The sequence below is a fragment of the Babylonia areolata genome, chromosome 15, assembly GCF_041734735.1.
Source record: "Babylonia areolata isolate BAREFJ2019XMU chromosome 15, ASM4173473v1, whole genome shotgun sequence".
Lineage (NCBI taxonomy): Eukaryota > Metazoa > Mollusca > Gastropoda > Neogastropoda > Buccinidae > Babylonia > Babylonia areolata.
In genome coordinates this window covers 979,614-998,555 of record NC_134890.1, presented here as the reverse complement: position 1 = coordinate 998,555, position 18,942 = coordinate 979,614, and the positions used below count along the sequence as shown (strand labels likewise).

Below are 18,942 nucleotides of genomic sequence, written 5' to 3'. Positions count from 1 at the left end.
CGTCTTGTTCTGTATTTTTGATGCAGTTTTCACACTGTTTGTGATGGCTATTAGTCACAGTATGCGTATTGACACTTTTCTACAGCAGTTTTTCTAATCACTGTTTTTTACGTGTCTTTCTGTTCATGTTTTCCTGTTGTTTTCATTCATTTTACTTGAGACTGCTTCTATCACTTTTTTAATTCTTTGCTGTAGCTTGTTTTTTGTTAGTCCTTCCACCACATGATTTTTTATGAGTGTCTTTCTAATCACTGTTTTTTAATGCTGTCTTCTTCCATGTTTCCCCATGGTGCTGATGTTTCATTATCATGTAAATTCTGATGCAGTTGTTTCTTATGCTGTCCATCTGTCCCTGTCTGAGTGCTTTTTCATGTTATTCGCTGTCCTCCATAATCTGTTTTCAGTTAACTGCTGTTGTATCTTAATGGTGTCCTCCATCTTCCCTCATGGAATGCTTTGTTTCACTGTGTAATTGTGTCACTGTTCCCATGGCTGCTGTGTTTCTTAATGTTGTCTTTCTCTCCTTCCCCAAAGCTGCTGGTTTAGTGTAATGTTCCCTAGACTGCTGCTTTCAGGTCATGTTCCCTAGATGCTGTTCAGTTTGTTTCCTACTGGAATCTGTCTTTGTAATGTTTCTCTCCCCTTGGGAATGCTCACTTTTGTTTCTCGTCTTGTCTATCGCTCGCTGTTTCTTGTCTATCACTGTTTCTTACTGCTGTCTTGTCTTTCTGTCACCGTCTTCTATCACTCTGTTTCTTGCTGTTGTCTTTCACGGTTTCTTACCATTGTCTTTCTATCACTGTTTCTTACTGCTGTCTTTCTATCACTGTTTCTTACTGCTGTCTTGTCTTTGTCGCCTCTTCCTATTTTCTGCCCTGTATGTCCATTCACTTTATTCTAGAAGACCGTGAACATTGCTTTTTCTGTATTCAACAATTGGACATTTGTTCTGTCTTGCATCTGTTTTGTGTGTGTGAGTGTTGGAAGTGTGAGGTGCCGATTGGTAATTGTTGGTATCGTATGCCTGTTCTTATGTATAATTTTATATATTATGTATTATTTTGTATTGTGTTCAGCTCATCTTTTTAATCCTTTGATGAAGAGCTGTCAGAAGGTCGATGACAGAGGAATGTCCTGGCTTTGTGAGCATGCATGAATGTGATTGTGCCTGATTTTCTTTTGTAGTTATTTTCAAGGTTGTAGGGGACCTATGCTTACAGTTGCTCAGTTCTGACACGGTGTTTTAGTTTGGGCTGTAAGGAATGAAATATAGGAATTGTTTCTTCATGGCAACACATTGAGAAAGTTTAGTTGATATTGTTATTCTTGAGCAGTTACGTGTTGTTTAAAGTATGCAAAAACTGATAGTTATGTTTGTGCTCAGAGAGAGGAAAGTAACGATGCAAGTCAGAACTTTTATTTATGCACATTTTAGATGAAATGATGTATGCAGCTGTGAAATAAATATTTATCTTGCCCATAAAGGCAGTTGCAGTTTATGCCCCATCTTGTGTATAAAAAAAAAAATAATAATAATAAAATGATATAGAATAAAAGAAACTGCCTGTGCAGTGAACAAAAAAGTATTTCATTTTTGCACTAAGCCAACATGCCTTTTAGCACACGTGTGTGTGTTTGAGAAATAGCCAATTATTAATTGTTCTGCGATTTCTAATTGTTAGATTTATGGCTTTTGGTTTAATAATATTATTTTCATTTCACTTCCTGTAGCTTATATTGTGAACTGTAAGCACACCCCAATATACGGGAACCATGGACTTTGAAAGGGATACGGATGATGTAATTTATTCATTAATCTGTATCCCTTTCAAATTACATCATCCGTATCCCTTTCAAATTTCAGTGCTTCATTTTCACCAATTTGAAACAATTCTCTTTGGAGTTTATCAACCAAATTTGAAATGATTTTCTTTGGAGTTTATTAACCAAATTTGAGATTAACCAAATTTGATACGATTCTCTTTGGAGTTTATTAAAATGTATTTTATACATGGCATTGGGCAAGGATGCCTTCTGTGTGTTACGATTCTTCTTCTTTCTTTGATGTATCACTGCTGACTTATCTGGTAGTCAGCCCTTGACAGAATCAAGCACACTCTTCTCTTTCACGCATCTCACCACCATTATGGCTTTTTTCTGATTCAGCGTTCTAGAGCTATTTCACAAGCCACTCACAACCAGTCATTGTTCGTGTCTGTAAAGTGCTTTGAGCTTGATAATCGCTCTGTAAATACCAGTACTTGATCACATCACATGTCTTTAGATCTGCCTGTGCTGTGCAGCTATGTCAGATGTATCCATCAATACAACGCACTACTTCAAACACAGCAGCTACACTTTCCATCGGGCAAAAATGAGGAACAGAATTTCCAGATGTTTTTTTTTTTTTTAATAACTGATAATACTTTTTATGCATGATAGTTGTGTCCAAACATGACCATCAGAACAACACTGAAAAGCAACTGATGTTCCATCTACCTTGGCTAGAACTTAAATAGCGCCTATCCTCAGTCTGAGACCCAAACTCTGAGCGCTTTACAAACACGGAGTCATTTGTACTGAAAGAGCCCATGGCACCCTAGGGGAGGTTATTCTGCAATGGTACTCGTCATGAGGGGGAGGTCAGTGTGGATGGATGAATAACGTGAACACTCACCGGGACACAAGGTCTGTGCAAAGGCCAAGGACACTTGCTCAAGTAGACTCTCCAGATGATCAAGACAAAGAAAAGTGTGCATGGATTACACATGTCCATGAATATCTGTATAGGTTCCCCAGCAAACTGCAAGAAATACCAGAGCGTGAATAATGAACACATGGCAGCTAAGTGTGAATAACAAAATGTATGGCAGCGTATGTATGGCGGGAATAATTCCACCACTGGAATGATGAAAATCAGTGCCTGCAATTTCAGAACGGGTATCACAGTGGGAATGATTAGCTGACCAGGTCACTAACAATCTGATTGGTTCATCATGATGTCAAGAATAATCTGGTTGGCTGATCATGATGTCATGAATAATTCCATTGGCTGATCATGCTGTCATGAATAATCTGAGTGACTCATCAACATGTGGAGCACAACATTCCATTGAAAGCAGCAGTCAAAAAAGGGGGGGAAAAAGTGACCCAAACTCAACAGCAAAGAAACAGGAACGAAAATGAAACGGAAAAAGAGTGAAATGTAACATCAAAAGCTGCTTACACAGAGAGAAAAACCGTCTTCAAGAGACACAGCAGGAAGGCGCTGAAATACAAAAACAAGGCAACACCAATCCTTCATCATCGATGACGACGAAGCAGCCCCCACTCCCCTCTCCTCCAGGACACCAGCGATGACGACGAAGGCCTGATGACGACGAAGGCCTCACTTGTGGGAGAAGCGCATAGCCCCGCTCCCCCCACCCACTCGAGGTCACCAGCGATGACGATGGACTTTTAGTGGTGGAAGAGGCGCATGCTGTGGTGTGCCAGGACAATGCTGTGCTGGTTGCAGGCATCCACGATGGCCTTGTCGTTGGTGGAGCCTGCCGGGGCCGCAATGTACCGCACGCCGCTCTGTTTACAGGGAGCAAGGGGGCGCAGCGGTTAAAACGCTTGCCTGACATGAGGAATTGGAATCCAATCCCAGTTAATAATAATCATGGATACCTATATTGCCCCTGTCCTCAGTCAGAGACCAAGCTCTAAGCGCTTTTCAAACATGGTGTCATCTGCACAACAGGCTGCCTACCTGGGTAGAACCAACTGATGGCTGCCATTCAGCGCTCATCATTCGTTTCCTGTGTCATTTTGTCAGGTTTCAGTCAAGCACACATATACAGATATGTAACATTTTACGTGTATGACCATTTCGTTTATTTACCCTGCCATGTAGGCAGCCATACTCCCGTTTTCAGGGGTGTGCATGCTGGGTAGGTTCTTGTTTCTTGGGGCTACTGCGCCCCAGTTTCGACTTTTTTCCCAAGTTTGACTGGAAAATCAAACTGAGCATCTAGTCATTCAGTTGAGAGAATAAACTGAGGTCCCTTGTGAAGTACGCAATTCATGCACTGAAAAAGAACCCATAGCAACATCAATGTCCTCTAGTAAAATTCTGTAGAAGAAATCCACGGATAGGTACACAAACACATATGCAGGCACTCCAGGCCTGACAAAGCGTGTTGGGTGATGCTGCTGGTCAGACATCTACCTAGTTGATGTGTAACATGGTTTTGTCTGAACGCACTGACACCTCCTTGAGAAACTGAAACTAACATGAATTACATAAAATAAACAAACCTGCCAAAGGGCATCTCACATGTCCTTGTCGCAAAAAAGGAACACGGCACAGGACAAAAAGCCCCACTGTCAAGTCCAGAACAAAACCAAAAATACTCGAGGCTTTCCAGAAAAGAGAGGACCAGCAATACACAAAATCACGAACGAGGGGACAACATAGAAAAAGGAAAAACAAAAAACAAGCGCGACAGAGAAGAGGAATTTTTTAATACAGAATTTCCAGGTGGGGATGCTATTCATACTGTACAAGCCCCCGGCATCCCCTCATGGGAACCTACAGCAGACTTACATTCGTTGTAAGCAAAGAACAATAAAAACATGAAATTTAAGAGAAAAAAAAACATTAAAAAACCCCAACCGTGGGAGGTAGACTAAAAAAATCTTTGGTAAAAGTCGACTTACTTGGGATTAAGAGGCGACGTATCGAGCCACAAGCTCTTCTTCAGGCAAATGAAATGAGTGAGTGACAGACAGAAAGGTACAGACAGAGAGGGAGAGAGAGTAAAGTTCAGGAAAGGAAAGTGATGAGAAGTCTCAGGAAAGGACACAAAGCAGGGTGAGTAGAACTGTCAGTGTGAATGTATGAGGGAAAGAAAGGGTTCTGAAAGGGAAGGGTGAGGGAAGATGGGCAGGGGGTGAGAGGGCAGGAGTGGGGGAAAGGGGTGGAAGAGAGTGAAAAAAAAAAAATAATAATAAAATATATTAATGAAAAAAAAATTTATTTTTTTTTAATATATAAAATAAATAATAATAAATAAATAAAATAATAAATAATTATTAAAAAAAAATATATATATATATATATGCACACATATGCATACATACATGGACATATACACACACACATATATATAATTGAAAAAATAAAAATAGAAATAACTAAATAATGTTTGTGGTGAAGTGGTTTGAGTTGCAGACTGGCGACTAAGGACAGTGGTTCAAGCCCCATGAGAGGTCTTTTCTTTGTGGGAGGGGGCGGGTTGGGGGCTGTGGCCAGCTCCTACCCAGATGGGTGTGCTATGGGTCAAATAGACTGGGACCACATTACAAAGTCACGGGTCATCTAATTTACAGATACGTCTTTGGGAGTGTCCCTCAAATTTCCTGACCAGCACTGCAGTGTCTGTATCTCTCAGTCTGGTTGATGACGATTTTTATAAGTACAGCATCCTCAAGAACCTGAATGGACACCCAAAGCAGCATCGGCATCACTCCATCGACATTAATTCTTACAAAATATAGAGAAGAAAATGTCCACAAATTCTGGGGCACCAAAAAAAGCACGGCAGCAGAATCAGGACTTGGACTTGTGATCAGTGTTCACCAGTGATGAGGGTTCAAAACCTCATTTCAGCAGGGTGTTGTGTCCACTGGAAAGGCACTTTACTTTTCCTCACTGCACCACGCTAAGAACAGGTAGCTGACATCCGTTGGAGAAGGTTAAAACAGCGGAGGGAGAGGATTGGGCCTTTCCTATGCCAAGCCCTAGACACAGTGGATATGAATTCACTGCCTTCCTATGCCCAGCCCTAAACACAGTGGATGTGAATTCACTGCCTTCCTATGCCAAGCCCTGGACACAGTGGATGTGAATTCACTGCCTTCCTATGCCAAGCCCTAGACACAGTGGATGTGAATTCACTGCCTTCCTATGCCAAGCCCTAGACACAGTGGATGTGAATTCACTGCCTTCCTATGCCAAGCCCTAGACACAGTGGATGTGAATTCACTGCCTTCCTATGCCAAGGCCTAGACACAGTGGATGTGAATTCACTGCCTTCCTATGCCAAGGCCTAGACACAGTGAATGAATTCACTGCCTTCCTATGCCCAGCCCTAGACACAGTGGATGTGAATTCACTGCCTTCCTATGCTGAGCCCTAGACACAGTGGATGTGAATTCACTGCCTTCCTATGCCAAGCCCTGGACACAGTGGGTATGAATTCACTGCCTTCCTATGCTAAGCCCTAGACACAGTGGATGTGAATTCACTGCATTCCTATGCCCAGCCCTAGACACAGTGGATGTGAATTCACTGCCTTCCTATGCCAAGCCCTAGACAGTGAATATGAATTCACTGCCTTCCTATGCCAAGCCCTAGGCACAGTGGATATGAATTCACTGCCTTCATGTGCCCAGCCCTGGACACAGTGGACATGAATTCACTGCCTTCCTATGCCCAGCCCTGGACACAGTGGATATGAATTCACTGCCTTCCTATTCCAAGCCCTGGACACAGTGGATATGAATTCACTGCCTTCCTATGCCAAGCCCTGGACACAGTGGATATGAATCCACTGCCTTCCTGTGCCAAGCTCCGGACACAGTGGATGTGAATTCACTGCCTTCCTATGCCAAGCTCTGGACACAGTGGATGTGAATTCACTGCCTTCCTGTGCCAAGCTCCGGACACAGTGGATGTGAATTCACTGCCTTCCTATGCCAAGCTCTGGACACAGTGGATGTGAATTCACTGCCTTCCTATGCCAAGCTCTGGACACAGTGGATGTGAATTCAATGCCTTCCTATGCCAAGCTCTGGACACAGTGGATGTGAATTCAATGCCTTCCTATGCCAAGCTCTGGACACAGTGGATGTGAATTCACTGCCTTCCTATGCCAAGCCCTGGACACAGTGGATGTGAATTCACTGCCTTGCTATTCCAAGCCCTGGACACAGTGGATATGAATTCACTACCTTCCTATTCCAAGCCCTGGACACAGTGGATATGAATTCACTGCCTTCCTATGCCAAGCCCTGGACACAGTGGATATGAATCCACTGCCTTCCTGTGCCAAGCTCCGGACACAGTGGATGTGAATTCACTGCCTTCCTGTGCCAAGCTCTGGACACAGTGGATGTGAATTCACTGCCTTCCTGTGCCAAGCTCTGGACACAGTGGATGTGAATTCACTGCCTTCCTGTGCCAAGCTCCGGACACAGTGGATGTGAATTCACTGCCTTCCTGTGCCAAGCTCCGGACACAGTGGATGTGAATTCACTGCCTTCCTATGCCTAGCTCTGGACACAGTGGATGTGAATTCACTGCCTTCCTATGCCAAGCTCTGGACACAGTGGATGTGAATTCAATGCCTTCCTATGCCAAACTCTGGACACAGTGGATGTGAATTCACTGCCTTCCTATGCCAAGCTCTGGACACAGTGGATGTGAATTCACTGCCTTCCTATGCCAAGCTCTGGACACAGTGGATGTGAATTCACTGCCCCAATGGCACTAACAAGCTATGGGGTCTTTAACCTAAAATGAAACACACCACACAAAATATAACCCAAAAAAACAGTCTCCCAGTCAGACCTGATGGCATGGTCAATGGCCATAATATGCTATGGGATATTTAACCTAAAAAAACCCCAAACAACAGAACCCTAATCACACCTGATGGGCACGGCTGATGGCTGTAACATGCTATGGGATCTTTAACCTAAATATCCCCAGACAAGAGAAGCTGATCCGACCTGGTAGGCAATGGTTGATGGCCACAAAGAACATACAGCTTCAAGAATGTCTCAATAAATAAATAAACAAGCCACAGGATCTTTAACCTAAAAAACCCAGACAAGAGAAGGTGATCAGACCTGGTGTGCACGGTCGATGTTGTCTCTGAAGGGGAAGAAGGCATCTGACCCCAGGCTGACCCCCGTCAGTTGTCCCCGCCACTCCCTGCGCTCCTCCTGTCACGCACACACACACATTGTACACACACAATGTACACACACATTGTACACACACAATGTACACACACACATACACATGTACACACACATTGTACACATACACATGTACACACACACATGTACACACACATGCGCACACACACACACAATGTACGTTAACACACACACACACACATGTACACACACACACATACACATACACATGCACACACACACACACACACACACATGTACACACACATACACATGCACACACACACACACATGTACACACACACAATGTACGTAAACACACACCCACACACATGTACACATGCGCACACACACATGTAAGTACACACACACACGTACAAACGGCCACACACATGTACACACGCGCACACATGTATACACATGTAAGCACACACACACACGTGCAAATGTACACACACATGTAAGCACACACACACACGTATGCACACACACGCATGCACACACACACACACTTGTACACATATATACATGCGCACACAAACACACGTATGTACACACACATGTGCACACACATGTAAGCACACACACATGTACACACAAACACATGTATGCACACACACACACGTATATACATGCACACACAAACACACAAATGTACACACACGCACACACACATGTAAACACACACACACACATGTACACATGCACACACAAACACATGTATGCACATACATGTATACATGCACTCGAGCGCGCGCGCGCACACACACACACACACACAACCACACTCGTATGCACACATGGGGACACACACACACATGTACAAACACGCCAACAAACATGTATGCACACACACATACACGTGTACGAATGCCCACACAAACACACATGTACACCAAATCAGTATACACACCCTGCCACAAACCACACCCCTCCACACACACATACACGACACATACACACCCCTCTCCATACACACCACACATACCCTTCAAAACACACACACACACACACACACCCACACCACTCCACACTATCCCCACATCCACACACACTTCCCTCTACACACACACACACACACACACACTCCTACACATACATACACACAGAGACTCTCCCCCCCACACACCCCCACACACACACACTCCTACACACACACACACACACACACACACACTCACCTTCACACACACACACACACTCCTACACATACATACACACAGAGACTCTCCCCCACACACACCCACACACACGCTCCTACACACACACACACACACACTCCTACACATACATACACACAGAGACTCCCCCCCCCCCCACACCCCCACACACACACTCCTCTGCACACACACACACACACACACACCAACCTGAGTGAGCATTTCAGGAGGCTCCTCAAACATGTCCTTCCAGGCAGCTGTGTCCATGTCCTGAGCACACAGAGTACCACTCGTTAGTGACGCATCTCACTGTATTTCTATGCACACTATTTTATTGTATTGTACTGTGTCGTATTGTATTGTGCTGTGCTGTGCTGTGCTGTGCTGTGCTGTGCTGTGCTATACTGTGTTGTGTTGTGTTGTGTTGTGTTGTGTTGTGCTGTGCTGTGCTGTGCTGTGCTGTGCTGTGCTACGCTGTGCTGTGCTGTACTGTGTTGTGTTGTGTTGTGCTGTGCAGTGCTGTGCTACGCTGTGCTGTGCTGTGCTACGCTGTGCTGTGCTGTGCTGTGCTGTGCTACGCTGTGCTGTGCTACGCTGTGCTGTGCTGTGCTACGCTGTGCTGTGCTGTGCTGTGCTGTGCTGTGCTGTGCTGTGCTGTGCTGTACTGTGCTGTATTGTGCTGTGCTGTGCTACACTGTGCTGTGCTGTGCTACGCTGTGCTACGCTGTGCTGTGCTGTGCTGTGCTGTGCTGTGCTGTGCTACACTGTGCTGTGCTGTGCTGTGCTGTACTGTGCTGTGCTGTGATACACTGCACTGTGTTTCTTTTTGTCACAACAGATTTCTCTGTATAAAAATCAGGCTGCACTCACCAGTGAATACTGCATCACTACAGAGTGCCAACCTTTTTTTTGTCTGCCTGCAAGTGCAGTTGTTTTTCCAATCAAAGCCGATCTTTTTATATACATCTTTCACTGACGTCTTATAGGCACTATAGCAACATTTTTTGTAGGACGTCAGCTGACGTCTTAAATGCAATCAACTGGTTAATTAGAACAGTGGTCAATTTCAGAACAGTTCCGTTCTGCTATTTACATGAACCATTTCATCTAGAACAGTTACCAAACTATGAACGTTCATTTATCTAATTTAGGACAAATCAAAACAGCTATCTAATTTGCTCATTTTTCCCCAGAGCACATCATTCTGCTGACACAGACAGACAGACACAGGGACAGACAGACACAGGGACAGATGGACAGACAGTTGGACACACTGGAGAGTAAACATCACCACCATGAGCAGATAAAATAGTAGTAGTAGTAGTAGTAGGCCTCCTTCGGTCATGGCTGACCATGGATAGAGTATACCCGACCTAATGTCTAATTGGGCTGTCTGCTTGGACCAAGCAGCGTCGCCTGTGACTGTAGAGACCGATGCGAGAGAGACAGTCTCTGTCGCAGCGGTCACAGGATGGATGGATATAAGCCTGGGCAATGTAATATGGAAGACAGGCTGTTGCCCATGCAGCTTGTCCCCCCTCTCCACCTTGCTGACAGATCCAAAGGAACAGCAAGGCTGTTACATTTTGGTGCCAACGCGGCCGCAGGAGCTGCCGGAATGTGACAAGCAGGTAAAATATAACAAGTAAAATAAAAAAATAAAATAAAATAAAATAAAAAATCGAACCCCAACCCAGCAAGTAGGCGACTACAACAGTACCTGTCCCACGGTGCCCAGCACGTAGATGTCAATGGCGTTGGACATCTCCGCTCTCTTCACGCCTTTCTTGAACTTCATGCCCAGCACTTTGGGGTGCTGACGAAGCCACCTGCACACACGTGTACATACCATCGTCATCGTCTTTTGTTGTACACACCATCGTCATCGTCTTTTGTTGTACACAGCATCGTCCAGTCGTCATCGTCTTTTGTTGTACACACCATCGTCATCGTCCAGTCGTCATCGTCTTTTGTTGTACACACCATCGTCATCGTCCAGTCGTCGTCGTCTTTTGTTGTACACACCATCGTCCAGTCGTCATCGTCTTTTGTTGTACACACCATCGTCCAGTCGTCGTCGTCTTTTGTTGTACACACCATCGTCCAGTCATCGTCGTCTTTTGTTGTACACACCATCGTCCAGCCGTCATCGTCTTTTGTTGTACACACCATCGTCCAGCCGTCATCGTCTTTTGTTGTACACACCATCGTCCAGCCGTCATCGTCTTTTGTTGTACACACCATCGTCCAGCCGTCATCGTCTTTTGCTGTACACACCATCGTCCAGCCGTCATCGTCTTTTGTTGTACACACCATCGTACACAGCGGACGGGCGCAATAGCCGAGTGGTTAAAGCACTGGACTGTCAATCTGAGGGTCCCGGGTTCGAATCACGGTGACGGCGCCTGGTGGGTAAAGGGTGGAGATTTTTCCGATCTCCCAGGTCAACATATGTGCAGACCTGCCAGTGCCTGAACCCCCTTCGTGTGTATATGCAAGCAGAAGATCAAATACGCACGTTAAAGATCCTGTAATCCATGTCAGCGTTCGGTGGGTTATGGAAACAAGAACATACCCAGCATGCACACCCCCGAAAACGGAGTATGGCTGCCTACATGGCGGGGTAACAACGGTCATACACGTAAAAGCCCACTCGTGTGCATACAAGTGAACGCAGAAGAAGAAGTAGTTGTACACAGCATCGTCCAGTCGTCATCGTCTTTTGTTGTACACAGCATCGTGTTGCTGTGTAGTTGCTGTGTCTTCATGTCATGACACTGTCATCATTGCCATGTTATCATCATGTTGTGTGCATATGTCCATATCATGTTACTGTTGTGTAATCATCATCATGTTGTCATGATCATGTTTCATTATGTTGCTGGCTTCATGTCATCATCTTGTTTGTCACTGTGTCATCGTGTTGTTGTGTCATATCGTGGTGTGTCACCAGTGTGTTGTTGTGCCACCACTTTGTTGTGTCATCATCGTGTTGTTGTGTCATCATTGTGTTGTTGTCATATTGTGTTGTGTCATATCGTGTTGTATCATCATCGTGCTGTTGTGTCATCATCGTGTTGCCCCCTAGTCAGTTTCAGTTTCAGTAGCTCGGACAAATCCATATACGCTACACCACATCTGCCAAGCAGATGCCTGACCAGCAGCATAACCCAACGCACTTTGTCAGGCCTTGAGATAAAAAATAAATTTTAAAAAAATAATTAATTAATTAAAAAATATATATATAAAATTGAAAAATAAAAAATAATAAAATAAAATAAATAAATAGATATATAAATAAATAACTAAATATCTAACTAAATAATAATACTATAATTAAAAAAATAAATAAAGAAGTCAATATCTCATAAGCTGGCAGAGATGTACTGATCATTTCATTTCTTTCTTCTTTTTTTTTTATCATATGATGATTATGAAGGAAGAGTGCTGAGGGAGGAAAGGGTTAAATGCACACACACACACACATTAACACACACAAACACATACACACACACTCACATTAACACACACAAACACATACACACACACTCACATTAACACACACAAACACATACACACACACACTCACATTAACACACACACACTCACATTAACACACACAAACACATACACACACACACTCACATTAACACACACAAACACATACACACACACACTCACATTAACACACACAAACACATACACACACACACTCACATTAACACACACAAACACATACACACACACACTCACATTAACACACACAAACACATACACACACACACTCACACACTCACATAAACACACATACATACATACACACACTCATGAACGCAGACACACATGTACAAACACACAGAGACTTACACATACACATATACACACTCACACAATCACACACACTCACACACACATTCTCTATCTTACAGAACAAAATGTCTTCTCGGGATGATTGTGACCTTGTAGACTAATTTAAAGGATGAAACTTTCTTCAATATATATTCTTCAACATAATACTCAGTTTATAAAACACAGACATAAAACCACACACCATTTACCAGTTAAACATTCATCGTTATCACTGTGACCATCATCACCATTATCATCACAATTCCTCATGCGCTGTTATCAGTGGAACATTCATTGTATCACTGACAATCATCACTCCAACCATCATCGCCATTATCATCATCACTGACAATCATCGCCATTATCATCATCGCCATTATCATCATCACTGACCATCATCGCCATTATCATCATCACTGACAATCATCTCCATTATCATCATCACTGACCATCATCGCCATTATCATCACTGACCATCATCACTGACCATCATCGCCATTATCATCATCACTGACAATCATCGCCATTATCATCATCACTGACCATCATCGCCATTATCATCATCACTGACAATCATCACTCCGACCATCATCGCCATTATCATCATCACTGACAATCATCGCCATTATCATCATCACTGACAATCATCTCCATTATCATCATCACTGACAATCATCACCATTATCATCACAATTCCTCATGCGCTGTTATCAGTGGAACATTCATTGTATCACTGACAATCATCACTCCAACCATCATCGCCATTATCATCATCACTGACAATCATCGCCGTTATCATCACCACTGACAATCATCGCCATTATCATCATCACTGACAATCATCACCATTATCATCATCACTGACAATCATCGCCATTATCATCATCACTGACAATCATCGCCATTATCATCACTGTCAAACATCACTCCAACCATCATCTCCGTTATCATCATCACTGACAACCATCACCGTTATCATCACAATTCCTCATGCACCGTTTCCTTCACCGCGGTAAAACTTGAGGAGAGAAAAGATGAAGACAGGGCACACAACTCATGTTCCACCCACCAGTTATCTGCCTTGTCTCCAGCCAGGCGAGTGCAATGGATGCGTGACTGCTGCCCCGCCCCAATCCCTATCACCTGGAAACACATCGTCATCGTTGTCATTGTCACTGTCATCATTATTGTCATCATTATTGTCATTGTAATTGTATTTCATTTTATCACAACAGATTTCTCTGTGTGAAATTCGGGCTGCTCTCCCCAGGGAAAGTGCGTTGCTACATACAGCGCCACCCATTTTTTTGTATTTTTTCCCCCCGTGTGCAGTTTTGTTTTTCCTATCGAAGTGGATTTTTCTAGATAATTTTGCCAGGAACAACCCTTTTGTTGCAGTGGGTTCTTTTACATGCGCTAAGTGCATGCTGCACACTGGACCTTGGTTTATCGTCTCATCCGAATGACTAGCGTCCAGACCACCACTCAAAGTCCAGTGGAGGGGGAGAAAACGGCGACTGAGCCGTGATTCGAACCAGTGCGTTCAGATTCTCTCACTTCCTAGGCGGATGCGTTACCTCTTGGCCATCACTCCACTGTCATCAAAACTGTCATTATCACCATCATCACTGTCATCATTATCACTGTCATCTTCATCATCGTCACTGTCATTGTCATCATTACTGTTATCATCACTGACATCATCATCGTCACTGTCATCATCATCAATTTGGAGGAAACCTTTCAATCTCAGTTTCAATGAGGTATCAAAACATGTGGGCTGATCCATAAACACAATACCTCTGTGTAAAAAATAAAATAAATAAATGAAATAAAAAAGAAAGAAAGGCAGAGGTTCATTTTTTCCCATAAGCCAAACACTGGTTATGCCTGGAGAGCCTACCCAAGGTGTGTGTCAAACACTGACATGAAATAAAACAATTCGACAAAAGGAGGAGGAAAATACATACAAAGTGTGTCGGGGAACCAAATAATCATCTATGGTGGGTGTGTTACCAATGATGAAAACACACTGTACTCTTGTGTCTGATGAGTGTTACCTGTCCATTCTTTGGCATAGCAGACAGTGTCTGATAAGAGTTACCTGACCATTCTTTGGCATAATAGTGTCTAACGAATTACCTGTCCATTCTTGGCATAGCAGACAGTGTCTAACGAATTACCTGTCCATTCTTGGCATAGCAGTGTCTAACGAATTACCTGTCCATTCTTGGCATAGCAGTGTCTAACGAATTACCTGTCCATTCTTGGCATAGCAGTGTCTAACGAATTACCTGTCCATTCTTGGCATAGCAGACGGAGTTGGACTGGGTGTACTTCAGTGTAATGGACGCCAGGATCAGGTCTCGTTTGGCGTCGGCAGGTACCTGTCAACACATAGTCCTCACCTGTTGGACACAGGTCTGATTGCACACACACACACACACACACACACACACTGTGCAACTGCACACTGTCTTCAGTCATTCACACTGCCCAGCTGAACATGAACGACGATGATGATGATGATGATGATGATGATACAGATACTTATATCGCCCCTATCCTCAGTCAGAGACCAAGCTGTAAACGCTAGACAAACACGGTGTAACTGGCACCACAGGCTGCCTGCTGAGGTAGAGCCGACTGACAGCTGCCACTGGGCGCTGATCGTCATTTCCTGCGTCATTCAATCAAGTTTCAGTCATGCACAAATATACTCATGTAGATTTGACATTTTATGTGTATGACCGTTTTGTTTGTTTACCCCACCATGCCGGCAGCCATACTGTTTTCGGGGGGAAGGGGGGTGCGCATGCTGGGTATTTTATTGATTCCATAACCCATTGAACACTGACATGGACTACAGGATCTGAGCGTTACACCTGTCTGTCATCAAATGCACACCATTAAAACATGCATGGCTACTGAATTATCCTTCTCATTGGTTTATTGTTCATTACAAGGCGGGCAATCAAATGTTATCATCATGTCATATCCGAAGACTATTTTGCATGCATGTACGCACACACGCACGCACACACACACACACACACACACACCCTGTCTAATATCGCTTAACAGTGAAAAGACCCCAAACTAAAGAAAGAAACAAACATACACACTCACTCATACATGCACGCACACGCACACACACACACACTCACACACACACAAACACACACACAAACACACACGCACACACACACACACACCAAGACTCACTTCCTTGTTATCGGTGACGACATTGTTCAGCAGACTGTCATCGATGACGGCGTCGTTTCGTCGTTGCTGCATCTGAAGGCCAAAGATGGTCCTGGTCTCCATCAGCGGGGGCTGGTAGGTCGGGTCCATCTGTAACACAGCTTGTTTCTCAAAGAGGTGCCACTGCACTCAGAAACATCCACGATGATGGTGACATCGATACTTAACAAGCACCTATCCTCGGTCCAACACTCGGCTTATATCACAGACTGACATAAGTTTTACATTTGGGCCAACAGCAAAGTGAGAGCTGTATTAACGGTTTCTCCAGTCAATGGGAAATCATTTACAGCTTAGTCTTTTGTGAAGGACTATGACTCTCAAAACTAGGAAGCAAAATTGCACTGGCTCTTAGTGATGCAGCCTTGTGGGCTAGTTGGCCTTTGGGAACCATCCAAACGCCGACTGTCCTAAAACCCTCTTGGCTGAGAGAGTGGGGATTAACTTGGGTAAGACACTCTCCACTATAATCAAATTCTAGCCAAAATAGTCAGAACAGCAGTTGCCTCCTCTGCTGTTCTGATGGTCATAGTCAGACACAACTGACTATCATATATATATACATATATATATTTATCCTCGATCTGAGACTTAGCTCTTTACAAACACGGGGTCATTTGCGTAACAAGCTGCCTACCTGGGTAGAGCCGACTGACGGCTGCTATTTGGCGCTCTTCATTTGTTTCCTGTGTCATTCAATTATATTTCAGGCACACACACATACACACTTTACGTGTATGGCAGTTTCTGTTGTTGTTTTTTTACATCCTACACCACTTCTGCTAGGCAGATGCCTGACCAGCAGTATAACCGAACACGCTTAGTCAGGCCTTCACTGCTTGCGTATATATTTGTGAACCTATCAGAGTGGATTTAATCTCCTGAATTTTACCTTTTGTTGCCATGGGTTCTTTTTCAATGCGCCAACTGCATGCTGCACACTAGACCTACGTATATGTCAAGAACTAACTTTTATAATATTTCTGGATGTGTCCACAAGTTGTTCTGTGGAAAAAATAGATATTTCTGGATGTGTCCACAAGTTGTGCTGTGGAAAAAATAGATATTTCTGGATGTGTCCACAAGTTGTTCTGTGGGAAAAAAAAAAGAAGATATTTTCTGTGTTTTCCACATCAACAAGCCTGCCAAGGATGTGAAACTCCCGGGGGTTAATGCAAAAAGTATTAACCCTTTGAGCCCTGAGTTCATGAGCAATTTTAACCCTTCTGCCTGAGCTCCTGAGCCAAAATTTGCAAATAATTGGTATTTAATGTGTCACGGCAGATATAAAAAGAGTGCCCTGACCACCGCTTTACCGGTAGAGAAAAATGACATAATGCCTAGCCACCGGTTGAGCGGTGCGTAAACACTTGTTGTGTTTTGCTGTTGGTTGACTTATATTGAAATCGATCTTTTTTATTCAAAGCACATGCACAAAACACAGTGAAAAGGCGCGGCCATGTTGGTACTACGTTCGCTGACGTCAGAATATTACGGTTTTTCTGATTGGCTCTTCAATATAAGTCAACCAATAGCAAAACACGACACAAGTGTTTACACACCGCTCAACTGGTGGCTAGGCATTATGTCATTTTTCTCTACCACCGGTAAAGTGGTGGTCAGGGCTCAAAGGGTTAACTCATTCGCTGCCACGTTTCTGTGTGAAAAACACTCCTTACTGCCAAATATCTTAGATACGATGCTCTTAGTCACAGGCTTCGGTTCATGTCAAAACAAGACAATGGACTTGTTCACTTCAGACTCAGTCAGGGGACAAAGGTTAGTCATTGTTTTATTGGCGGGAAGCTTGCAGCAGCTGTCCAGCTTTGTTACAATGTGAAAAATGGTCTCTTTAACGTGACCCCTCTGTGTCGACTACAGTCGCCCATGGCGGTGCACTGTCCAGTCAATTAAAGTCGCCCATGGCGGTGCACTGTCCAGTCAACTAAAGTCGCCCATGGCGGTGCACTGTCCAGTCAACTAAAGTCGCCCATGGCGGTGCACTGTCTAGTCAACTAAAGTCGCCAATGGCGGTGCACTGTCCAGTCAACTAAAGTCGCCAATTGTGATGCACTGTCCAGTCAACTAAAGTCGCCAATGGTGGTGCACTGTCCAGTCAACTAAAGTCGCCCATGGCGGTGCACTGTCCAGTCAACTAAAGTCGCCAATGGCGGTGCACTGTCCAGTCAACTAAAGTCGCCCATGGCGGTGCACTGTCCAGTCAACTAAAGTCGCCCATGGCGGTGCACTTTCTAGTCAACTAAAGTCGCCAATGGTGGTGCACTGTCCAGTCAACTAAAGTCGCCAATGGCGGTGCACTGTCCAGTCAACTAAAGTCGCCAATGGCGGTGCACTGTCCAGTCAACTAAAGTCGCGCACTGTCCAGTCAACTAAAGTCACCTGTGGCGGTGCACTGTCCAGTCACTGGCGGAGAAAGAATTAAAAAGCTCATTTCTGTCACTGCCTGCTGACCATACCTGCAAGATGCAGTACCCCCCGTTCTTTTTCTTCTTCAGGATCTCAAAGGCCTCGGCCACATAGCCTGGGGCTATGATGCCATCAGACACCTGTCACAGTGAAAATAATTGCAGGTAAAAACACTCGCCAAAATAAAATAATTACAGGTATAAACACACATCTGCGCAAGTATAATAATTACAGGTATAAACACACGACTGTTTAAGTAAATTACAGGTAT

At 44.0% G+C, this 18,942-nt stretch overlaps 1 protein-coding gene across 1 annotated transcript in view; it reads right to left on the bottom strand.

Annotated features, from left to right (window-relative positions):
* Positions 1-2,720: 2,720 nt before the first annotated feature.
* Positions 2,721-18,942, bottom strand: part of LOC143290351 (bifunctional purine biosynthesis protein ATIC-like) — a 49,762-nt gene continuing 33,540 nt past the window's right edge. Inside the window, 8 exon segments of the mRNA XM_076599714.1 lie at positions 2,721-3,579; positions 7,900-7,995; positions 9,342-9,401; positions 10,852-10,960; positions 14,050-14,123; positions 15,275-15,367; positions 16,206-16,334; positions 18,722-18,811. Of these exon segments, the coding sequence (XP_076455829.1) occupies positions 3,460-3,579; positions 7,900-7,995; positions 9,342-9,401; positions 10,852-10,960; positions 14,050-14,123; positions 15,275-15,367; positions 16,206-16,334; positions 18,722-18,811 (771 nt within the window). The 3' untranslated portion in view covers positions 2,721-3,459.